The sequence below is a fragment of the Aphelocoma coerulescens genome, chromosome 2 (assembly GCF_041296385.1).
Source record: "Aphelocoma coerulescens isolate FSJ_1873_10779 chromosome 2, UR_Acoe_1.0, whole genome shotgun sequence".
Taxonomy (NCBI): domain Eukaryota; kingdom Metazoa; phylum Chordata; class Aves; order Passeriformes; family Corvidae; genus Aphelocoma; species Aphelocoma coerulescens.
This window is the reverse complement of record NC_091015.1, coordinates 62,636,137-62,660,956: the sequence shown is the minus strand read 5'-3', so window position 1 is coordinate 62,660,956 and position 24,820 is coordinate 62,636,137. Positions and strand designations below refer to the sequence as shown.

At 40.5% G+C, this 24,820-nt stretch overlaps 1 protein-coding gene and 1 long non-coding RNA gene across 5 annotated transcripts in view; both read left to right on the top strand.

The window, feature by feature from the left end:
• The window catches only part of SUGCT (succinyl-CoA:glutarate-CoA transferase), a 341,829-nt gene extending 317,145 nt beyond the window's left edge, over positions 1–24,684 (top strand). For all 4 annotated transcript variants that reach the window (XM_069007789.1, XM_069007786.1, XM_069007787.1 and 1 more), the window contains one exon: positions 24,347–24,684. In XM_069007789.1, coding sequence (XP_068863890.1) covers positions 24,347–24,510 — 164 coding nt within the window. In that variant the 3' untranslated portion in view covers positions 24,511–24,684. The remainder of the gene's footprint in view (positions 1–24,346) is intronic.
• LOC138106705 (uncharacterized) lies at positions 14,659–24,016 on the top strand. The gene is made up of 3 exons (XR_011149073.1): positions 14,659–14,696; positions 14,794–14,912; positions 23,603–24,016. It is a non-coding gene; the product is annotated as an uncharacterized lncRNA (long non-coding RNA).
• Positions 24,685–24,820: the final 136 nt, after the last annotated feature.

Below are 24,820 nucleotides of genomic sequence, written 5' to 3'. Positions count from 1 at the left end.
CTGAGACAAGGACAGTAAGAGGTGTTAATTGAAACATGATGATTAGACCATTTTCATGTATGACAAAAATATGGCCATTGAGATCTGAATTGCTAAAAGCCTTTTCTCAAAGTTATTAAATCATATCCATCTAAAAGCAGTTGTAAGCTACTTGCATAAAATCACTCAAGGACTCTGTTTTAGTCTGGACGGCTGGTAGTAGGCAGGTTCCTGACTAGATACCTGCATCAAAAAGATAGCAGTTTCACTTGTCTCTAAATAATTTGGCACTTTCCATCAGTATTGGTAATAAAGATCTGTTTTTTTCTTAGAACTGGTTCTACACAGGAGGCAGGCTAATGCCTGGGCATGAATGCTGAAAGCAACCTTGCTTTTCTCTTTGAAATAAGGAAGGAAGTGTCCATTCTGGTATTGCAGTATGCCCTTAGTAATCACAGCAGCCTATTTCATTTTTGTCACAAGTAGTTAATTACTTTTACTCATACAAAATTTAAAAATAAGTTTGGCTTTTCATTTGTACCAATGTTAACCTTTTTTTGCATAAACTTAATTGGAAAATACAGCTCCATTTTACCTAAGATACTTTAATGCATCTATTATCATTGCATCAAAGCAATGGATAAAATCATAAACCTCATCTTGGGAACCACTTAAGAACAGTTATCCCCATTTCACAGGGACAAAGAGCAATTTCCCTAAGGTCACAATAAATGAGTTTCTTGTCCTTGAACACCTACTCATCACTGAGCCATTCTTTCCTCACTGCAGAGGAGGAATGACATGTTAGAGGCTCTGGTCTATCGCTGCCTCTTCTCCTCCTCCTTCATGGCTGATCTCTAAGAGTCTGTTCTCTGCAACCCAGGGACATTCACAGCTTACAGATGCAGCTGGCTGAACAACCCCATTCTCTGTTGATCTGCCCTCTCATTGTTCCTTGCTCTCACCTGCCCTAGTTTTTTCGGAACAAAAAGAGGATATACCAGTGCAAATGAGACAATGGCATGCCTAGGCAGACTGTGGACAGTATGGAGATTAGGGCTGAGTGGGACATACACCTTGAAGGGAAGGTGCTCACTAAGTATAAAGTTCTAAAGCCTGTTGCAGCCAGGCAGATTGGCACAGATCATAAAAAAAGTTTATTGTTGTTCTAAGGAAAGTTTAAAGGTCATAATGATTACAATGCTGTAGCTGCTCTAAAAACTTCCCCTCTCCATGCGAGTGTTACTGAGATCTTCACAATAACCCAAGAGTTAAGTCAGCGAATAGCATCATCACTCATTGCAGCCGAGGAGGACAGGTCATTTTAGCACATGCTGAAATGGTTTGCTGGATCACAACCACACAGAGTAACTACTGTATGTAAAGTTGTATAGCAAGTGAGTGCAAGTGCTAGAATTTTATGTTTCTATCCAGTAGTTGCTTCCCATCAGATTTGTACTGGGAATGTCAAAGATGTCATTTGATAAAGATCAGACTATTTTGAGAATGAAGCAATCTGAAACCATGCACATCCTGTTGCTAGTAATATCCTCCATGTGGACAGTAAGCACCTGAAAATCTCAGCGTCTTAGAAATGGAAGTGACTGTATGGCTTTTGTGTAAGTATATATATATCTCCGTATATATATATCTTGTAATCATCTTATTGTATGAATGCAAGTGTTCATGCATCTATATAATACCAGTACATCTGTGTATGTAAGTAGGATGCTTATCTGCATGTAACCAGCTGAAATGGAAATCTAGATGTTCTGGTATGGAATTTATTTCTTCTCCAAACTCTTTATACCACTAATTAATGTAAATTACGCACAATTATTCTGGAGTGTAAGATCAAGAACTTATACTGAATTCATCACAGGAGGAACACTGGGGTTTTTTACGTGTATTCATTCTTATGCATAATGTATTACAACTCTGTAGAGTTTCCTACCCTTTTTTACCTCTTTTTTTAACAGTTCTGAAGAGCTTATTCCTATATCACAGCCAGTATTTGATTTGCACTTAAGGGAAACACCACACTTTGTAGGTCAGTCTGCTAATAAACCTCAGACCTTCACTGTTTCTACCACCTAATTTAAAATTTCCAAATCTTGGAAAGATGTTGATTTCAATGTATTCCCATTCCTATGCTACAGTGCTATAGTGCAATCAAGGAATTTTTCCACATGGTCATGTTACTATTATTACCATTGATTTTGACATATCTGGATAAGGATTCAGATGTGGATGAACACAAGCAGTTCTCCTAAATCATAATAGCATTTTCTTCTATTATTTTCTCACATTCATGGTTGCTTTCTCTTTTCCCCCTTCTTTTTCCTTCCTTTCTTTTAGAACTTTCCTTTAACTGTAGTTTCTCCCTGAAAGGTTATTTTCAACTTGGTACTAGTTTGTAATGAAAATAGCATATTATTTGCATGTCTTCATTATAATTTTTTATCCAGAAATAACAAAATAAAGGATTTTAAGTCATCAGTGATTTACCTTCCCTACATTATCAGTTTGTGGCCTCTCAAAAAGGGATCTTATTTCTGTGCTCAGAAAATCTGAAAGACAGCCCAGATTTACCAAAATGGGTTGGTTCCTAAGTTATTTTTTACAATCCTTTCAACTGCCTTTACACCATACTTAAAAGACTAAATATTTCTTGAATCTGGTTCTAAATATTTTTTTTCAAAGCATAACTATTTATGGTCTTTAAATGTGGTGGATAGTGAGAGTCAAAGCTTAATTTAAAACCTCAGATCTGAACACTATTAAAAACTGTTCAAGTTGTAAAATATAATTTAGTATGAGTGGGATTAAGGAAATCATCACTGCTTTCATTAAAAATAATGAAAAAAAAATCAGGATATTCCTTTATGTCTTTCTCAGTCTAAAAACATCCACTGTGAGTAACTTCTGTGAAACTTGTGAGTTTGCTTGTATACAGGTTATTTGCATGCTATTATTTGCCATAGATTTCAACAGCAGTTTCCACATGTCATGGGAAGTATGCCATATAAATCAGATGTGTTCTCCATGTGTGTGGAACATACAGGTCTGTGTCTATAAACCAAGCAGAACATAGTTATTTTAATAGAATTTGGACTGATATTATATAATATTTTCAAAAGGATTCATAACTCATTACAAAAGAGGACAGCTAGAGCACAAAAATACTAATTGTGACAAACTTTTCAGAGTTGATAAATGATTTGTTTTTTTGATTTTGGTTACCCAGCTGAAGCTATATTAAGGACTGAGCTTCAGAGAGTGCACTTTCTTTCAATTAGGGCTACCACAAGCAGCTCATATCTAATAGTAAAAGCATCTCTAGCTCCTACACAGTCGTTTATGAAAACTGTGGTCTTATTTCTCTCTAGTCATGTTATGAGTCAAAGCCAGTTGAGAATAAAGATGGAGAGGAAGCATTTGCTCTTCTGGATTAGCCTGTTGCAGTGCCATGCTTATGAAGCTGAGTATCTAGACTTTTTACATAAAAGAGTCCATTCCTGTTGGTTGACCTTGGAGAGTGACTAAAGATGTGATGGCCATGTCCTTCCTTTGAGTCGCTCAAGAAAACAGCATTTGGATTTCCCTGACAAGAAAGCCTGTTTCTCATATCCAATAGAGAAGTTTGTGGTATCCTAAGATTGCTGTTGCACATACATAAATGATATAGTTTCCCTTAAAGTTCTAAATAATATAAAATGAAACAAGTCCATCCTATTTGATTTCTTGATCTGATTCTGGTTTAGTTTGGTTTGTGGTTGGCCTCTAAAGAAGACAGGATGACCCAGAGAGAATTACAAAAATTCTCTCAATGTATTAAATTGGCATTGCATCTTTCAGCATGAATTGAGGTTCTGTTAGCACTTTTAGGAGTCATCAGTGCATTGCTGAATTTTCCCACAGCTGCTTAAAACATGTTGGTGCAGTGCATGCTGCAAAGTGGGGTTACTTGGCTTATCATTAAGGATAAATCCCAGCTGCAGAGATCTAACAAATCCAGAAGAAGAATTCAACAAATATGGTCAATTTAGTCAGAAACACTTGCTAATCTTTCTGTATTAAGCATTGCTTTCACTGTACAATGTGCAACTGGTCAGCTTTATGGAAGAAATAGGTGAGGGAGTACATTGATTAATGAAGAAACTGGAAAAATGTAAATAGTGAGGAATATCAAGCATTCAGAGTATTCTATATTTAAGGTCAGTAGAACATTTTGGAGAAGGAGTGGGAAAGGAGTGAGTGAGAATAAGGTTTAGGCTTCAGTGGAAAATGCTGTGGGGAGTTGTGGGCTTTGGGAACAAAAAAGAGCATTAAAAGTTGATGAGTAAGTGAGCTATGTGGGATAGATTATCTCATGATGTATTAAGTTCCTTGTGTTGATTAACCTCAGGATGTTTAAGTAGGCGTTGGTTAATAGGAGATTAGGGAGAGGGATTTGGGAAGAACAGGGCAGTATGCATAAGAAGAGGGTGGGATACTGGAGCTAGATGGTGAATTGCTAGAGGCTGTAAAAATATCATGGGGAAATATCGGATGTTCCTCCTGTATTCTCATACATCTTCAAGAGCATCTACTTTTAACCATTGTCAGAGAGTGGTCTTGTGTACTGAGCTACTATGAATGTTCTTCTGCTTTTATGTTAGCTTTTATGGTCTGTGAAAAGGGTGGAGGTTTGTCCACACGTGGTTATAGCTGGCAAATGAAGCCCAAAAGTAGTGCCAAGCAGAGAAATACAGAAATGGCTTAGCTGGAAAGGCAGTCCTCTCTGTAGTAACAGGTGATTGGTTAGGTGTTGCAGTGGGGATACTGCAACACGCCTATATCAAACCAGGAGTCCCGTGGAAAAGAAATATATACGGACGGATTCTTGCTAGATGTTTCAGAGATGTTTATTTCCCCAGCCGCATGGCCAGGCTCTGCCGAGAGACTGCTGCAGTCAGGACCCGAGCTGCTTTGCCCGCGCAGGGGAACACAAACCAACCAATGGGGAACGAGGCTGAGCAGGGGCAGGGAAACCCCGTGCCTCCCTCAGGGCTACATGGCGGGGGGAGGAGACCCCAACATCTCACCCGTTTTATTTTAATAAAAGGAGAATGAAGACAATTGGATAAACATAACAAGAACAGTTTCAAAACAAAACAAGCCACCCTCCTGAGTATTTAAATGTCCAAACAGATTCTGTGGAACATCTTAGGGCTGACAGAAGGGAGACAGAACTCTCTGGACATGCTTGTGGGGAAACTGAGGCAGGAGAGGGTTCAATCTCTTCCCTCCCCCTTTTCATCCCCCACTCGGCATTGGAAAAGGATTTTTGGGGAAACAATTGGCAAAGACAGGGTTTTGTGAGGGGAACCATGGATGAAAAAACGGATTGGGAATACACTGGGGGTAATAGGACATAGGGTAAAAGGGAAAGGTGGGATTAGGAAAGGGAGACTGTAGGGGGGGTTTACAATGGAGATATTGTCTAACATGACTACGATTTTTTGCATATATACTGCCTTTTACAGGAACACCATCAGGCCCAGTGACCTGCGATGCTTGTAACCCTTTTCTACCTTGTATGATTTTGAATTCCACCACCTCTCCATCTCCCAAGCTTGGGATGCATTTTTCAGGGTTATTCTTTTTAATAGCAGTTCTATGCACGAATATGTCTTGCTGGTTATCACATCTTGTTATAAAACCATAGTTTTGTTTAACATTATACCATTTCACTGTCCCTAAGATCTTAGCTACTATGGTCTTTTCCTTTTTCCGAGTGGCTGCTGTTTTCTGTCTCGCTGTGTCTTTGCTCTCTCTTTCGGTCGCTCCCGTGTTGGAACTGTGGGGGCTGCTGGTTTCGGCGCCCTTTTCCCGGGGTCGCGTTCGGGGCCGCGTGGGCCGGGCCGGGCCGGGCCGGGCCGCGCCGCTCCGTTCTCCGTGCGTCGCCTCCTCTGCTCTCAGCTGCGTTGCCACTGCCAGGGGCTGCGCCCACGTCTCGGCTGGGCCCCCGAGCCCCCCCGCACCCCGCTCCAGTGCGCGTTTCGGCTGGGCACGGCTCCGCTCCGCCGCCGCCAGCCGCCGCCCGCGCGCCGCCCCTCTCGTTCGGGCGCTCACGGGGCTCGCTCCACCACGCGCTGCGCGGGGCCGGGCGGGCACTGCCGGGTCCCGCCGCTCCTGCCGCGCCTCGCTCCGCCACTGACACTGCAGCTCGCGTGGCTCCGCCCGCGCACGGGAACCGTCTTGCTGCTGCTCGCAGAGCGCTCGGTGCACGTGGCCGAGGCCGCACGGTCCCTGAGCCAGGCTTCCCTTCACCAGGACACAGCTGACATTGCTCAACAGTCTCGGTTATTAAATAATATTCACGAAAATATTCTTCCATCGGCATATATTTTGACTCAAATATTAACTGGGTCCAAACGGTCTTCCAAAAGCTCTTGGTAAGAATTAAATCCCAAGAAACATAGAAAAAGTCCTTAAACAACCATGCCAGGAAGTGTTTCAGTTCTTTCTGAGCTTGAATCAAGCTAAAATTTACAAACCGTTGTTCAAGAATCATTTTAAGTTTAAGATAAATGTCCATATGCGGCTCTGAAAGCCAAGAGTCTTCCCACGGTTCCTCCATAGTTTAGATATGGAATAGCAAAACAAAACCAAGAAGAAGAATCCAAAGTTTCCAGGGTTTACTCACACAAAGTCGCTTAGGGATCGGGGATCGTTCTGTCCTCAATTCCCCACCATAATGTTGCAGTGGGGATACTGCAACACGCCTATATCAAACCAGGAGTCCCGTGGAAAAGAAATATATACGGACGGATTCTTGCTAGATGTTTCAGAGATGTTTATTTCCCCAGCCGCATGGCCAGGCTCTGCCGAGAGACTGCTGCAGTCAGGACCCGAGCTGCTTTGCCCGCGCAGGGGAACACAAACCAACCAATGGGGAACGAGGCTGAGCAGGGGCAGGGAAACCCCGTGCCTCCCTCAGGGCTACATGGCGGGGGAGGAGACCCCAACAGTTAGGCCATTTTAGGATAAGGGCAAAGAGGAATTAGAAGATGTTGGGATTAGAAACTAAGGATGGGAGTCATTACCTTCTCCTCTAGACTTCTTAATCCTATTCTCTAGAAGAATTGTGTTTTCCCAAACACAAATCTGTTTTGGTGATCTCCTGAGCATAAAGAACATTTCTTGTCACAGCCCACTGCATACCTCATCCTACTCCATTCACCCACTTCACCCACCTAACTTTGCTATTAAGTTTACTAATGCTTTCTGGCATGAGGATTGGCTTCAGTATCGCAAAATAGAGTAGAGAACTCTTGACTGAGTGATACTACTTGTGTTGGCACTGCAACCACAACCATAAAAATTAGATTGAAACAATAAGTAACTTCATCAAACAATCTAGTTTTTTGAAAAGTGTGGTGGCCTCCAGCATTTTCAGTACATTTTAACAATATGGGAATTTTAGTCTTTAGGCAAGACGTCTTTTGACTGGAGAGCCCTAAGAAGATGAGATGTACGCAGAGTGATTTCTGAAATATTTCCTCCACATTTCTGTTTGGCAGTCTGATATCTGCCTCCTGTACATACCCATGGGAAGAAAAGATGTTGGGGGCCAGCTGTTTCTAGAAGCTTGCCAATGGTGTCTGTGTCATATCAGCAGTGTCAGTCATTTACCTTTGAGAATAGGATATAATGTGTACATCCACAGAAATGAGAAATATTACAGGAAAATATTATATGCAAAGATACACTTTAGATTTAAAAAATTTCTAATCCCTCTGTCTTTGTAAAGTTAAACTGATCCTAGGATGCTTAGGAGAAATCACAGTTAATTTTTCAGCTCTAAGTTTGTGTGCTACTTATTTGAAGGAGGTGCAGAATTCATTACATTCAGCACAATTTCCTCTGCCTTCAAAGAGTAACTAAACCAGGCTAAGCAGTACTGGAGCCACTAAAATCTCAGTAATACTTTTTGATAACTAGTTATTATTTCATTTTAATTGCATTATATTGCACAGACATAGTTCAATAGAGTACCTAAATATCCCAGTCAAGATCAGGGGTGTGATGTTCAAGAGTTTGCAGACCGAGGCCAACATGTTTTCTACCATGTTATGGGAAACTGTTTCCACCCAAGAGTTAGCTAAGAGTTTAATCCTGCAATTAGTATGCTCTCTGCCCAGAAACTATCACTTGCAGCACAGCAAGACAGATGTATTTTGGATTAGAAAGAAATCTTTCCCACCACAGAGTAATGCACAATTTATCAGATATAACTTGTGACAGTGGTTCATACTGCTCTGAAGCATCTCATGGAGACAGAATATCAGAAAATTGTTATTTGTATTTCATTCAAATACAAAGTGGGGCCCATTCTGTCAGTCAATGTATAAACAAATAGTGAGCAGTGACTGGAGTTCCTAACATTTCATAATCTAAATAGACAAGTCTAACACAACTTTACAGAAAATACACAGATATGACAATGAAACATGATTTGCCTGTAATCACAAAGTTGATTGGTTAAAATCCAATTGTTTGAATTCCCAGCTCAACAGTCTGTACTACGGTTGACCTTACTGTTAGATGATGATTAGTTTCTTCTGATGAGTTTCATATATTTTCATCCTTTTCCTTTCTATTTGGTGTTGTTTCTTTATCAAAATTGCTCTACAGAGAATAAGCTCTGGGAGGAGCAGGAAGCTAGTTGTACTACTTATGTGAAAAAGAACAAAGATGTAATGGATCTATAATTAAGGTAGATTTAAATCTTTGTATCTCATAGCAAGCAGTTCTTGTTACTGGAATGTAATACATATATAGTATATATGTTTAAAAAGTGTACCATGAAGGATTACTTTAAACAAAAATAGCATCTGGCTTTGAAATTAATGAATATAATCTGTAACAGGTACATGTCTAAAGCATGAAGTAATTCCTGGCATTCTTCTGTTGATAGAGTATCTGAAAGTTGGGGACAAAACATTAGAATCCAAGAAACCTACACAAATTATTTGATTTTATGATTGTTTTTCCCTGCAAGTAGATGAACAAGCATGACAAACATGCCCTACACCTGTAAGATCTAGTTATATGGCAGGTAACTAGGGAATTACTCTGGTTTAAAGTGAAATCTGCACATTGAATCAGTCTGTGAACAGCTGGCTTAGAAATCAGCCTGAGAATCAGAATAATCTATGAAAGGTATTTGTGTTAGCATTAAACATTTTTGCATGCTCAGTGCAGAAGATAGCCTCTGAGCTTTTTGGATTAAGGAAGTGGCGGCTATGGCTTTCTGAAATTGGGCTGCTTGTTAAGAATGGAGAGCTCAGTTAAAATTTAATAATGAGAAAGCTATGTGAGCCCTTGTGATTTACTGGTGAACAATGCAAATTCATATTTTAAAAGGCAGAGTTTTCAGATTCATGTCGAAGTTATTAGCAAATAAGTTTCTGGTCGTTTCTGCAGCATGTCATTTCTTTTTGGGCAAGAGCTATATACTGATATGGAAGTGTATCTGATAAGCAATAGAAAGGCAAATAAAAAAAAAAAGAAACTGTATAGTCAAATAAAAATACAATTGGAAGACTAACTAAAACACAAACTTTGGAAAGGTATTTCTGGATAAAAGGAATCAGTTCCTTATACTGGAATAGTAATCTGATGATTAGACGGATGATTAGACTTTGTTAAATTGTTCTGTGTTCAGGAGCAATCTACCAGCACCATGACAGAGGAGGCATTCACTTAATTTGGCATCTCTAGTTCTAATGTTAGTATATGAATCCCATTTATTCAACAAACTGCCATCGACACAGCCACTTTTAATCCATGCTATTAAATATTGCAACCTGAGTATGGATGCTTTTTCCTTGGATCTTCCTTGAGATTAGGCCTTTTAAAAAATGATCTACATTACCTCAAGAAAAGTAAATCATAAGAGCAAATTGACTAAAGGAAAATCAATTAAAAAGCTAAAATTAAACGGTAACAAAACCTGTTAGAATGGAACAAATGTGCCCACACACGGACTTGCTCAAAATAATTGTATGAAGTAAACCCAACTGTTATTTTGGTTCAGGTTGATTTTTTTGTTGGTCTTTTTGTTTCTTAGTTTGCTGGATTTTTGGGTTTGGGTTTTTTTTTGTTTGTTTGTTTGTGTGGCGTGTGTGTGTGTGTGTGTGTGCAGAAAAGCCGTAGGACCTCTGGCAATTAAAATGTAATTGTTCCTGTGCTGCAAATATTTACAACCAATCTAAGGCCCTTTCAAATTGCCACTGCAGTGTAAAGGAGACACAGCATTGCTGAAAATGCAGTCAGTGATAGGAAGACCAGGGGCAGCAAGGCCCTTCTTATTTTATATGGATTTTTAGGACACAGCACTTGTCAATCGTATGAGGTAAAATAAAGAAGAGTGGTTGAAGGGTTTGCAGTGAAAAAACAGATTGCTGAAAGAAGAAGAAATACATTAAATGAAAATCCACAAAAACAAATGGCAAAGGATAAAAAGTGAGAGGCTGTGTAGGAGGGAGGTGCAACTGATGATTCCAGACATTTGGGGACGGAAAAATTCCGTTAAAACTAAGCACCTGCTGCTTAAGATTTGGGCTTCAAAATTACAAACCATGTCAGTAAAAGCATTTTCCTTTGCAGTTCAAGGGGCAACTGAAGGAAATAGTCAAAGTAGTAAGAGAAGGAAAAAGAGAGAATGGGCAAATATTTTATGAGACTGATCTGCGCACATTTAAGGTGGGGTATTGGTTAGGCATGACTGGTTTCAATTTGATTTTAATTTTTATTCCCCAGCTTTTCAGTTGTCTTCTTGAGCAAAAAGAGACTTTAGTTCAATTTAATTTAGTAAGGGGGTAGGCAACCATTCTTTGGATGGCTTCCTAACCTTGTCCCTCATTCCTCTTCATGGGTGTGTCTGATTTAAATTTCTGGTTGTTAATCCTACTCTAGTTTTTGCGGGGGAGGAGAGATGATTTCTGACTCTTTTCCCCACTGTAGGGTAGAACACAAAACTGAAATCCTTCTGATGGAGTAAAGGCTGGCAAACATTAGAAACCACAAGAACTTTGATAGAGAACCAGCCTATACTTTAGTGACATTCACACACTCGCACTGGCATGCCCGCAGAACCAAAAACCATACTGAAGGCTGTTCGGTTTGACATGGTTGTTTCTCCTGCCCATACTCCTTTGATATTTGCAAGAAGATGAGTTGAATATCACATGTCAGGGATTGGCAGCAGACAATGGAAAGCAAGAAAAACTGTTCCAAGCCCTCATCACTGAGACAGAATTGATCAAGTTGTCACTCACAAATTACAAATCAATGGAAAAACCCAGCCTAATCTGCAGTGTGGTCTCTCTCTAGCCTCACTTACAGACTCCAATTTAAGCACACTGCTTCCCTTTAAAGAACTTAAGATTAACCTGATGATTTTTTCTAAATATGAAATTGCAAAAAAAAAAAAAAAAAAAAAAAAAAAGAAACGGCTGAAAGGAGTTGTATGTCTAGAGTTTTACTTTCTTCTGCTCAATGAAGGATACTCTCTCTTCTTGTCTACTTTGAATACCAGATGTCTCTGCACAGTCAAATCGAGGCATCCTGAAAGGGAAAGATTTTCAAATGTCCTCAGTTTTTACTGGAAACTGGGCCCCTTTAAAGACGTCTCGAGTATGACACTCAAAGAGTCATCCCAGATTGCAGAGAGCTTTTCAAAACTCAGCCAGCATTTTTAGTAGCCTATGCCTCAAAGAGTCTGGGCACCTTACCCAAAAAGAGCTAAAAATGTAATTTGCAGTTCTTCAAGTAATCCAAAACAAAGTATCAAATCCCTTCCCATCTTCCTTTGCCAGGGAAAGTCCCTGTGCACTAGAACTGGCCTCATTCTGCTACACAGGGGACAGCAGAAGTAAATGGAGGGTGGAGTAGGAGAGCTTTTGGAAGAGTGATCAGGCTGTGTATAGTGCTCAGCCCTACTTAATCACAGATGCCTTGCTTGAAAATCGAGTTCCAAATATTTCCATGGTGCTCAAACACAGAGTTACCTGGCTCTTCTCTGTGCTGAAGAATTTCAACCAACAGAATTTCCTTGGCTGTGCTGCAGCTGATGACTTTTCCCATTGTTTTAATACTCATTCTGAAGGTACTTATTCTGTGTGGGTCACCAACCAGGCAAGAAAGTATCAACTGCCTGTTGAATTTTCCAAATGTGGAGGTTTATATGCCTGTGTGTGGTGGCCACAGAGGAAAAATCTGAAGACATTTAGAATAAAGGAGCATGGCAATAACCATACAGCATATGACAGACACGCGATTTGACATCTAACTAAATGTCTAATCTTTGCTTTTTTAAAATAATATACTCCTTCTGAGAGTTAATCCTTTGGCTAAAACAAGGGATTGTTGAGGAAAAATTAATCAATGTTAAAGTCTTGAGGAGTGCCTGAAAATAGTTCTGCTACAGATGGACTGAAGAAGGCTTTCATTGCTCAGTTTCTTTTGCTTGACAGGCTAAGATGGATGTTATAAGACATTAATCATCCTATATTAATGAATAAGTAGTCTGTACTAATATACAAGTGGGTTGTGGTGAGGTTAGGGAATTTAAACAAAGCAATTTGGTAGACTGCTCCTGCCACAAACCATTTGCCACCCAGTTCTCTTTCTATTCTGGCTACCAACCACTGCTGTTAAAGGAGCTGTTACTGTGGGGTTTAATACTATCAGACAGGAATGCCAGAATAGACCTGTGGCACAAACACCTCTGGTTTTGAAAAGAGACTTAAAGAAGCATGATGGGAGCCATCAAAAATTATCATCTTAACATAAATTCCCATTACAAGGTGTACTGAAGAGAGCTCGTCTGCTCTTTAGAGGCATAAAAAGGGGACATAGGAAAGTGATTTATCTTCTGTGCAATAATCTATGCTGTGTTCACAGGCTTACAGAAGGATACAGAAATAACTAGAGAAATACTTAAAGGACAGGCCACAGAAAAATGTTCCCTAGGAGCTGTAAGATCAGGCTTGTGAACCTTGTCAGGGCATTTGGGAGCAATAAATGCATTTTCAAAAGTTGCTTAGGAGAGCTTTTTGAGTATTCTTTTGAATTTGTGTTAATGAAAGGCCCAAATGTTTTTAATTTTTAGTTATTTTCACCAGTTGTTTGGAGAAAGCTTAAAGCCTCCTATCCTGAAAAAGTGCCCCTTGAGTAAGCAAGACAAATTATACCCAGACTTTGGATTAGGCTGTGCTTGTCCTTCAGCGTGCATTGTCTTGCATCCCTGAATTATCAACTTCATGTATCTGGGTTTCAGCTGGTTGCCTAAGGAAAAGCTCATCTGCAAGGAAGAGCTCATCTGCTCCCACTCTGATGATGCACAGCTGGCCAAGAGGATTACTTTTTGGGTCTCTGAAGAGCCAAAGAATCTAACTTATAGCTGGAGACAGGACACAGGAAAGGACAAATTGGTATACTGAGGAGATACAGACACTTTCTGGGTTGGCTGGCGTGTCTTATTCCAACATGCAGGCTCACACTAACCACAAGGCATGGGACTTGGAAATAGTTTTTACCAGGCTCAGTAGGAGAGCCTCCAGGAGCTGCTTGCCTTCCTGTTCAGCTGGGGGCATGATTCACCTTCCAGATCATCTGAGTGTGTTGCAACTAGGCAATGCTCTGTCCTTACAAGAAGCTCATTTCAGGTAGCATTTTGATTTTTCTTGTTCCATGCTGTAAGCATACTTCTCACTAATTACTCTCCATAAGATACAGTAGTTAAAGCCTTTGGGCTTACAGTAAAGATGCAACACGAAACAATATGTGGCTTGACCTTCTAAGTATCACAGGAGATTCAGATAGGCCATGTTAATGTCAGCCCTGCTGTGTGGAAACAGTTTTGCTTATGGGCATTTCAGAAATTCATGTTTTTTGCTCGGAAATAACCGCTGTGATCATATTATTATCTGACCTCCTTTGTAGTACAAGTTCAGCCTCACTCTGTAATTTCTACATTAGGTACACAACCTGTGGTTAACCACCATCCTGTGGTGGGACCATGTATTGAGTTTTGTATTGATTAGGCTATGACTTGAGACAAATTATTTTTTTAGCTTGGATTTTCAGTAGTTTAGGCTTGCGTCTGCAGGATTTTTCTTTTAGAGTTTTGCAGGGATCCTCCCAGCAACTTGTCTTTGCCATGTAGTTCTTCAGCTCCTTCCTCCAAGAACAATGAAAAACCTCTAGAACACACCTTCTAGAAGACACAGACAGAACTGTAGGAAAGTGTGGAGATACTTTCAGCTTTTTACCAGCTAGCTCGTAGTTCAATGCCTTAGAAAGCCTCGGGCAGCCTAGAGAAGTAGCACGGGCAATCCAGCATTTCAGTAGCTCTAAAAGTGGCAAATAGTAGCTGCAAAGCTGATACCACCAGTAGAAGCAAAGAAGGAGAAATATAGCCTTCGGTTGCCAATTCCTGCAATTAGAAGCTTTTAAATAGAGACAGAGACACACAGATGTTCGCAGAAGGATTGCAAAGCCAAAGAGGGCAGGCCCCCTCTCAGGCTCTTTCTTTTATTCGGAGAAGGGGAGGGCTGGGGGTGGACCGGGGGTGACCGGCCAATCAGACACTGCTAAAGAGTTTGAGTTACATTTGATTTTGCCCAGGCTTGGAACAAAGTAGTTCAGAGCACATGGCAGAGGCAAGTGTCTTGGGGAGGGGGAAGGGAAGCTCGGAACAGGCAGCAACAGAAAAGATGCTTAGAAGAAGTTCTGTAACTAAATATTGTTTTCCTTCAGACTTATATCCTTGATAAACTCTATGTGTAATCCTTATGATGACCTGAACTATCCTCATGTCCCCAGAGGAGCACAGTACGTGCTAGATGCATCTGAAAGAGCTGTATCTGTACTTACTGGTAAGCCATTTTCAGCCAAACAGAATATTTGTATATATATAATGGCTGCATTCTTTGGGGGTTTTTTTGAATGTCATCAGGGCAGTAATTTGGGCACCTGTCCTTCAGCAGTTGCCATTTTTCACAACACTGTTAAGAACTTTATTTTCCTTGGGATTTCTACACTTTTGTCAAGATTGAAGATTCAGAAGTTACTGTGTGTGGTGGGGACAAGGCAGACAAACATGATTAGAAAGACAGCACAGACACATAAACTTGTTTCCTTAGGAAATGGAGCTACAGATTATTACCTAGGGAATTTATGGTTCTTTAAAATTGCTACCTCTGGGTATTCTTACTAGTCATCTTCCTTCCTGTCTTTCTTTGAATCTTCTCCTAAGGTGTTTGGGGGTTTCAGGAAGGAGTGGGACCATGTGAGTCTATACAAAAAGTTGGGCCAAATTTTCAGCATTGCGAGGCGATACATGTGGGAAGAAGTAGACACCACTGTACTGCAACTTGTTTTAAAGCTTTTTGGTGCCAAGAGTCCTCTCACAAAACTGTGTTACTCGGATAGCACAATTATGTGGGATTACTCTCAAATATGCAACCAGAGTGACTGATAAATTATTTCCTTTACTCTAGCAGTCATGTAATATTAATTAGGTACAATTAGTATTGTGACTCTTTTAAAATGTAAAGAGTTATATAAATTTTGATTGGTATTTACACTGATTATATCCAGGATGTTGGTTGATAGGAAATACATAAAATGTTTTTTAGTGCATTTCTTTACATGCAGCTTCAGGTGAGAAAGCACTTTTATAAATGTACTTGGCAAAGGGTTTTCAGAATTGTGTAGGGGATGCTTTGAATCCCTAAGTGTTGGTTTAAAAGTGGTCTCATTTTTAAACACCCATCATGGCTATCACAGATAACATATGTTTACACTCTGCCTGTCAAGTCATTCTTCTCACAATGCTTCTGTTTTCAAACTCTTGACTTTTGTGAAGTTGGACTGTCCTCATAGCTCATAGCTCTCCCACAGAAGTCAGAATTGTCCAAATGAGAAAAGGTGGCTTCTAGATATTTCTAGTACTGATGCTATTTACTGCCATACCAATTTTACTGTTTAGTATTTACTGATTATTTATGTGTGTTTGTATGGCACCTAGAACAAGGTTTACTTTTTTTTACCATTTGTAAAAGTTTGTTCACCCTCTCCACTCTCAGTTACTGGTTCCTACTAATCCTGCCAAAGTTTTCCACCCTCTCAGCTGTGCTGGGTGCCAAGTGAGCACTTTGTTTGACTGTGCTCTAAGTGGGGGAGGAAGTGGAAGCAGCAATAAGGAAGGAGGAGCAAGATTTTGAATATTATTTCCTTAATTGCTTTTTTTCCAATCTATTATAATAGAGTTGTTCTTAAAAGGTAGATCACCTGCTCTACTGTAATGCAAAAAAAAATTTTTCCCAGCAATTAAATAGATTCCCAAAAAGTCTCCCAAGCTCCTAAACTTTCAGATCTATGGAAAAAAAAAAAAAAAATATGGGAATTTCCCAGTTAAGATGGAGCAGGTCATTAATTCTGGAGATTACTTTAAAGCCTGTGTGCACTACTCATACTAGCAAGTACTTTTTAATGAGCTTTTTTGTGTACTTTTCTGCTTTGAGTTTCATCAAGGGGAAGAAGCCCGGTGTAAAGTGATGTAGCCGAGCTGTGCTGTGTGCTTGGGTGTACCATCTTCTCAGCTGGGAATAACAGATTGACAGAAGTCATGGCTAGGACCAATGGGAAGAAACCATACACTCAAAATGCAGTTTCCATGGTCTACTCCTCATATCATATCCCTGCACACATCATTTCCAACACCCATATATTCTTTGTAGTAGCCATGAAGCCCCCCTCATGGACTTATTTTGTCTCGCTTTCCTTTTCATTGCCTTAAAAGTCACTGCTTCTTTCCTGCTGATCTCCTTCAGGCCAGTTTCATAACCAGCTGATTGCATGCTCCAAACACTTGACCTGTAGCATGTAAGGGATCTGCATGCAAATGTATCGGCTCTGGGCCATCATTCTTAACTGTTGATGATATTTCATTGGAATTGCAAAACTGTTGTGTAGCAACACCATGTTATTGAAAGAGGCATACATGTTTGGTTTGTGTGGTGGGTTGACCCTGGCTGCAACACCAGCTGCCCACCAAAGCTGCTCTAGTACTCACCTCCTCTGCTGGTTAGGGGAAGGGGTTGAGATGAGGACACAATAAAATCAGTGTCATGAGCAAAACAAACTCGGGGAGTAATTAATCTATTTTATTTCCAATCAAGTCACACAGTAGGATAATGAGAAATAAAACTATACCTTAAGAACACCTTCTCCCTACCTTTCCCTTCTTCCTGGCCTTAACTTTACTCACAATTCTCACCTTGTCACCCACAGTGGTGCAGGGTGCGGGGAATGGGGGGTTGTGAACAGTTCATCATAAATTTCTGCTGCTCCTTCTTCCTTAGGGGGAGGACTCCTCACACTCTTCCCTGCTCCAGTGTGGGATTCTTCTCATGGGATACAGTCCTCTATGAACTTCTACAACATGAGTCCTTCCCAGAGGCTGTAGTTCTTCATGAGCTGCTCCAGGGTGGGTCCCTTCCATGGTTTACAGTCCTTCAAACAGTCTGCTACAGTGCGGATGTCCACAGGGTCACAGGTCCTGCCAAAAAACCTATCCCAGCGTGGGCTCCTCTCTCCCCCAGTCCACAGGTCCCACCGGGAGCTTGCTCCAGTGTGGGTTTCTGTAGGAGATAAGAAGTCCTGTTCAGTTCTGTTCACTCTCGCTCAACAGAAAGCGCTCTGAGGAAGGTTCGGCTAACAGCAAGGTAAAAAACAGGTCATATGACCAGAGATCAGGCTGTGTGGCTGGGGTGTGCTCGCCTCATGCGTGAGGCAGTGACTGGTTGGGGAGATGTGTGGACACCACATGATAAGAGAGCTGATGGGGTAAAAGGACGTGTGAACAGCAACACCGCAGTGGCAGGCGGCCAATGTGTGCTTCTTTTGGTTAAGTTTAGAGCATAAAAAGGCTCAGTTTGTTACAATAAATGATCTTCTTCGGAGCAAGCAAGGAGGTCCATGTGTTTTGTTCCCCATTGCTATGGGTTTCCAATGGGGTCACAGCCTCCTTCAGGCATCCACTTGCTCTGGCTTGGGGTCCTCCAGAGGCTGCAGGTTGGTCTCTGCTCCACCGTGGACCCCCATGGGCTGCAGGGGCACAGCTGCCTCACCATGGTCTTCACTACGGCCTGCAGGGGAATCTCTGCTCTGACACCTGGAGCACCTCCTCCCCCTCCTTCCTCAGTGACCTTGGCATCTGCAGAGCTATTTCTCTCACACATTATCACTTCTCTCTTCTGCTTACTGTTCTGCAGGTTTTTTCCCCTTCTTAAATATGTAGCCCCAGAGTTGCTACTGCTGCCCCTGATTGGCTTGGCCTTGTTCAGTAGTGAGTCTGTCTTGGAGCCGGCTGGCACTGGCTTCATTGGACATAGGGAAAATTTCTGGCAGCTGCCAGAAATGTTTGGCCCCTGTAGCCAAAACCTTGCAATGCAAACCAAATGCAGTTTGTTTTCATGTGATTCCTACAGCTGTATAAAATACACTGTAAGCTAGGGTAGCACTAACAAGTGGTGCTGGGTTTCTCATTGCTCTTTTTTTGCAAAGGTAGATGATATGTTTGAAGCAGAATCTGTACACATCCATTAGCTCAAATTTTCCCTCTCTTTCTCTTGTCCCACTTGAATAATAACAAATAATCATGACTTTTCTCCTGAGCTTGGCTGTCCCCAGGCCTGATTCCATCTACATAGTTTGAGAGTTAGATTGCTTCAATATGCTCTAACCTGTGCTGTAGAAAATGTGTTATCTGGTGACTGCTGCACAATGCTGCAGGACTGCTATTTTTCAGGACAAAGCAAAGATTATTACCTTTATCCACTTTTATATGCTATGCTTTGCACATTTAATATAGTTCAAATTCAACTTTAATTTCTGCTACTTGTAGAGTGAAACTGACTTTGCTTCTGCAGCCACAGATCTCAGCAATGCCCAGAGACACATTCCAAAGACTGCTGTGTGTTTCACCTGTTTAGTGTGAATTTTCAAAGGCATCTCATTCTTGAAGGATCCTTCCTCTGGACCTGTTTCAGTGGTTTTATCTCATTTTTCTCTTTTGCTTTAATGTGTTTGCTATGTCTTAAACTAATAGCTCAGTATGATGCTTAGCAGTGCCATACTAGATAGGCTCTAAAGAAAAAGAATTTATTATGATGAGGCTCAGTTCAAGTACTCAAGATGTCTTGGTACAATTGTCATTGTGGTTGCAACTGCTAAAAATTTTGATTTATTGTTGCACTATTAACTCTTGTAGGTTACGTGGTGTGCACAGCATGTATTTTAGCAATGTGTCAAAATCAAAATGATGGTAATAATAATAAAAGATTAGCCTAGAATTTAAATGTGGTGAAAGAGCTCTTGGTTTTACTGGCAGTGATAATCATAGCAAAAAGAGAAAGAGACTCCTTTTAATTTAATAGGACAAAGGTAAATTACAGCTGCCACTCATTCTTTCATTCATTGCTTTTTTCAGGTGACAATATGTGCCCCCTTAACTTTATGCTTGAATAGCGTATAGTGTCCTGCTGACAGCCAGGATGCGCAGGTGACCACCACCTTACACCCTCTCACCAGTCAGTCACCCTGCTTCTACCCCAGGAAAGGCCTGTTTTCATCTGCAAGGCTCCCTGTAACTCACCCACATGCAAATGCTTTTGACCTTAATTAAAGCAGTTCACCTCTCTCTGCCTCTAGGGATGGTTTCCTCATAAGGCAGTTGTGTTTAATTAGCATTTGCATAGCATTCTGCTGGTTGCTTTCCTGGAGCGTTGTTCAGTAGGAGCGTGGGATTGCTGAAGCCTGACTGGCAAGCTTTGCACCCTCCTAATTGACACAGAAGCCAAGTAAAAGTTACACAAGGAAAGAACAGAGAATCGTTAATGATGGATCATTAGCAAGTAGCTCCTTTGAATGAATGTAGATAACTTTATAACTCTATCAAAGTGAAAAGTAGCGTGATGAATTATGCATCAAACAATAAAAGCTCAAGGAAGACACCGGTTTTATAATTGCTGTGCAATTTTCTAGCATGCTCTAGTTTGTAAGATTAATTTTCTTTGGGAAGCATGAAGCATTCTGTCTGTTGCACACAATGTCAGTTTTGGTTTTCTCTCTTTAGAGATTTTATTCTGCGTCTTTCGATATCTCTGCAAAAACTCCCAGGGGTTGAGATCCAAAATTTCTATGCTAGCAAAAATTTGCGCAAGCAAATGAAAAGTCTCTAGCTACTAAACCAGTTTCTTTAAGGGTTTGCTATTTCTCAGTGTAAAGAGTTCTCAGATACACACACACCTGAAATAAGATTGCTTTGTATCTGTTTTTAAAAATAGAAATTGCATTGTAGTTTTGTGGCTATGTTGAATTTCTAGACTAATAAATCTCTAAAGGGCATTTTTACTTTGAAATTATTGTCACAAGCATTTCAGTTGGCACAGAGATCATTCCTGTGGCTTGCACTAGTGCCAGTTCTGCCCTCTTAGGGCTCCTACTCACTCCTAAGAAAAGGAATTAATACAAATATTGTCTAGTGATGTCACCTTTCCCTTTAAAATGTACTTATCTCTCACTTGAGGTTTCCTCTGAAAAGTGTGAGCAAGTGTTTGAAGTGAGTAGAATTAGAGGAATAAGTTAATAGAAAACTTATCCCTGATGTGAGCTGTTTCTTAGCTTTCATATTACAGTGGGTGAAAGGGACATATATTAGTGGGTGAAAGAGTCTGTGAGAGATCTAATCCATCAGAAAGCCCCAGAGATCTGCTGTGGGCTCAACTATCCTGGAATAAATCTCCTTCCTAAAGTCTGGATTGATATGAACTCTACAGCCTCCTCCCATGGCTTGTTTCAGTATTTTGCTACCCCTACCATTAAAAAAGTTTATTATTTGTTTCCTACAGTTTCCTTTGTTGCAATTTATGTCAAATAGTTCTCATCATGGACATGAAAAAGGATTCTTTCCTCCATCCAGGAAGTTGGCATGGATTTTGGGGGGTTAGGGTTTATTTTAGTGGTGGTGGTGGTGGTTATTTACATTTTTTGAAAACAGTTTTGAAATTGTTTTTCTCTAGCCTTTCTCTTTAGGTCCATGATCCCACTTGGTTCAATCTATCATGTTTCCTGTGAAAATTTCAGTTGCTGTCTTGTGGAAGCTCTCAGGTGTTTCAGATGCCTGTGCAGTGGGAGCCCCACACCAGACACTGCTCCAGCTGTGACTTGCCAGCTCTAGAGCAAAAAGATTATTTCATGTGTCCTGCAGGCATCTCTCTTGTTTGTACATCCCTGTATGATACTTAACTTTTTCGCAACAGCATGATGTTGTTGACTCATCTTCACTTTGTGATCTAGAATAACCCCTAACTATTCCTACTTTCCTGTTTGTCCCCTGCCCTGTATTTATGTAATGAAATGTAGTTCCTTCCCCTTGACAGTATGGAATTTCACCCTCTTTTATCAGACCTTTTCTCCAGTGTAGCCAGGTTATTGTAAAATGTGCTTTACAGGAAGTTGTAGCTTTTGAAGTCCTCAGAAAGCTGAATAGGTAAGATCTGAGTTCCATCAGCCATCCAGGTAAAAATAAACTGGTAAGTGCTTCATGCTGAACAGATTGTTCTGGAGCTCACTTGAAATGTTCTGTTTTAGAAGATCCCAAGAGGCAATTCTCTGAATGTGATTTCCCTCTCAGTATTGCGCCTGGCTTTGGGTTTATCTAGACCTTGTTTCTTTACTCAGTTTATGGAAAATAACAGAGAATTTTCTTTTTGAAAGTCAAATTTTGATTTGGCATCCTACTGGTTGAAAGGTGTGCTGGTCTTGTCTGGGGTAGAGGCAATTTTCTTCACAGTGGCTGGTATGGGGCTGTGTTTCAGATTTGTGCTGAACACAGGGTTGATATTATAGCAACTTTTTTTATTGTTGAGCAGGGCTTTCAGAAAGCCTTCCCTGCTTCTCATACTGCCACATTGGTAAGACAGGTGGCACATGGGAAATTGAGAGGAGAAACAACAAGGACCGGTGACCCCAACTGACCAAAGGGACATTCCCGATTGTATGACATCAAGCTCAGTATGTAAAGTGGGGTAAAGAAGGAGGAAGGTGGGGAGCTTTTGGAGTGTTGGCATTTGTCTTCCCAAGTCACTGTTATGTGGCCCTGCTTCCGTGGAGGTGGCTGAACACCTGCCTGCCCATAGGAAGTAGTGAATTCCTGTTGTTTGTGTGCAAGGCTTTTGCTTTTCTCATTAAACTATCTTTATCTCAACCTGAGAGTTTTCTACCTTTACCTGTTCTGGTTGTCCCTCTGATCCCACTGGTGGGGGAGTGAGCAAGTGGGGCTTGACTGCTGGCTGGAGTTAAACCACGACAGAGGGTCATCTCACCTGACTTGATGTCTGGGTGGTAAAGCTCCCCATCTAAGGCACTTGTCTACCCTTTCCTTTATGGAGAAACACAGGTGATCACAATTCATCTGACCAGGTTTACTGATTTACCAGTGTCTTAGAAGACACTGTGTGTACTTTCCTCTTCAGTGTCTCCAAAGTGTGTCTAAGGACCTAAACTTCTATATCTAGATTTTTGATGGGATGCATCTCACCTCCAGTCCATTTCCTGCTAGAAAGACAAGAGATCACATACACTAATTTTTCTTAAGAGGTACATACTGTCTGTTACTCATCTCCTGAGTATTTTCATTATGATTAATTTTTCCAATACTGAATGGAACTTGGAGTTAAATGATTTGCTCTGCAGTTCCCCAATTCTAACTCCTTTCCTTTTTAAACTCAGAAACCATATATAGAATCCTAGAATCATCTGGGTTGGAAAAGTCCTTTAAGATCATTAAGTCCAACTATTACTTCTTCCAGGATCATACTTGTCAGAAATGTACCAAACCAGCTTGAAAAAAAATGTTTTTCTAGGCACCTTTTATCTTATTTTGTTCTTCTTGAAAGTGGATACTTTACCGTATTAAACGTTTGACTATAGTTCATGAAGACTGGCAAAAAATTTTAAAAATGGCATTTTTTGGCATCCTGAATGACCTTTGTCGGCGTCTCTCCTCCAATAAGTATTAGCTTTACATAGTAAATTTACCAATTCATGCTGTGGTTCAATTCCCTTGGTGGTCAGTATTCTATTTCTTCAGAAATAAAACAAACACTGTTCTGGCTATTGAAATGTTCTTTATATTTCTTTGCATTTTGAAGTAAAGTTGTAGTTTTGTAGACATAGATATAATGAAATATAACCTTTTCTGTAAATTCTTTTTAATGATGTAATAAAAGCCGTTACTATGAACAGAGGAATCCTTTTGCCAATTGTATCAAAGGCTTTCAGTTTTGTATTAAAGAAGAGTTTTCAATTAACAGTTAAGGAAACTATTGTCCTCTCTTTCTCCATGAAGCAGGTAATCTTTCTATGCATGTTCTGAGTGCATACCTCACTTCTGATCCCAGAGTAAACTTGTGGCTCATTCTCCTTTCTGAATCTGGCAGTAAGGGTGTAGCTACTTTTCTTCAGGGAACTACACTGAAATCTGTTCTTTTCACTACAGAACGTCACTAAAACTTGAGATCTGACTACCTGCAGCAGAAGAAGACAGAGAAGTCTTCATATCATTGCCAGCTTCCAGATTTTCACCTTTGAAATTATTCCTGCAGGAACAAATAAATCGTTGTTGATTTTCTTACTGCTACTGTATTTTTAATTAAAAATGTAAACCAAGCTGGGGAATATAATGTGCATGCTGTCAATTCTATGTCACTGCAGGATAATGGAGCACACTGCAGAGGTACTTGAGCTGCTGCCAACTGGAGATGGTGCTTCCCATTGTCCATGCACTGCTCTGACATCAGTAAAAGTGTGTTAACATGACATTTCATTGTGTCCTTGTGCTTGTGCTGCCTCCTGTTGTAGAAATGTGAGGATTTCTGCACCACATCCTGAGCGGGCTGGACCTTGCTGTTCAGGTAGCAGAGAGTGGCAGACCATGACATAATATGACTCAAAGCATCCTGATATACATATCACTGGGAAAAATTGGAAGACAAGATTGGGAGAATATCCATCAATTCTGCATTTGAGTGAACTATTTAAAATTGGCTTATTGGTATATTATTTCAAACTGGAATACTTTTTAGTCTGTAATTTCAGAATATAACATTTCTAGGATAAGGACTGTGATTAGAACTGGTGTGAAAATCAGTTTCCTTTAAACTAACAGAGACACTTCAATATAAATATGGGTAGTAACTCTGGAAAATAATTTCCCTCCTATGTGCTTTTTTTTTTTTTACAGGACCAGGTGTCAGATACAGTGAATTTGCTGTGTCACATCCAAAACCACCTCCACTTGTTGGACAACACACAGTGGAGATACTGAAGAGCATGCTGGGGTATGAGGATGATGCTATAGAAGAACTGCTTCGCACTGGTGCTGTGGCTCAGCATGAGGTCAGATAAGGAACATGAGCTACATTCCTTCACACTGAGTTCACATTACTTTGTCCTCTCTTTGCTCCCTTCAGTTTCCCTAATGGGACTCAAAGAGAAGACATAATTTAATTCCTAATTTTCTTCCACGTGTGTTTGTATGATTTTAACACTGATGTATCAAATAAACAATCTCATGCTGTCTGAGTGAAAGATTTTCTTGGGGGGGGTTGGGAATAAATGTAATTATACAGTCCTGTGTGACTACTTATTTTCTGTACTTCACATGGAAAATGGAGCCCTTATCATAATTACAGTAATTGCCTAAACATTTGTCCTC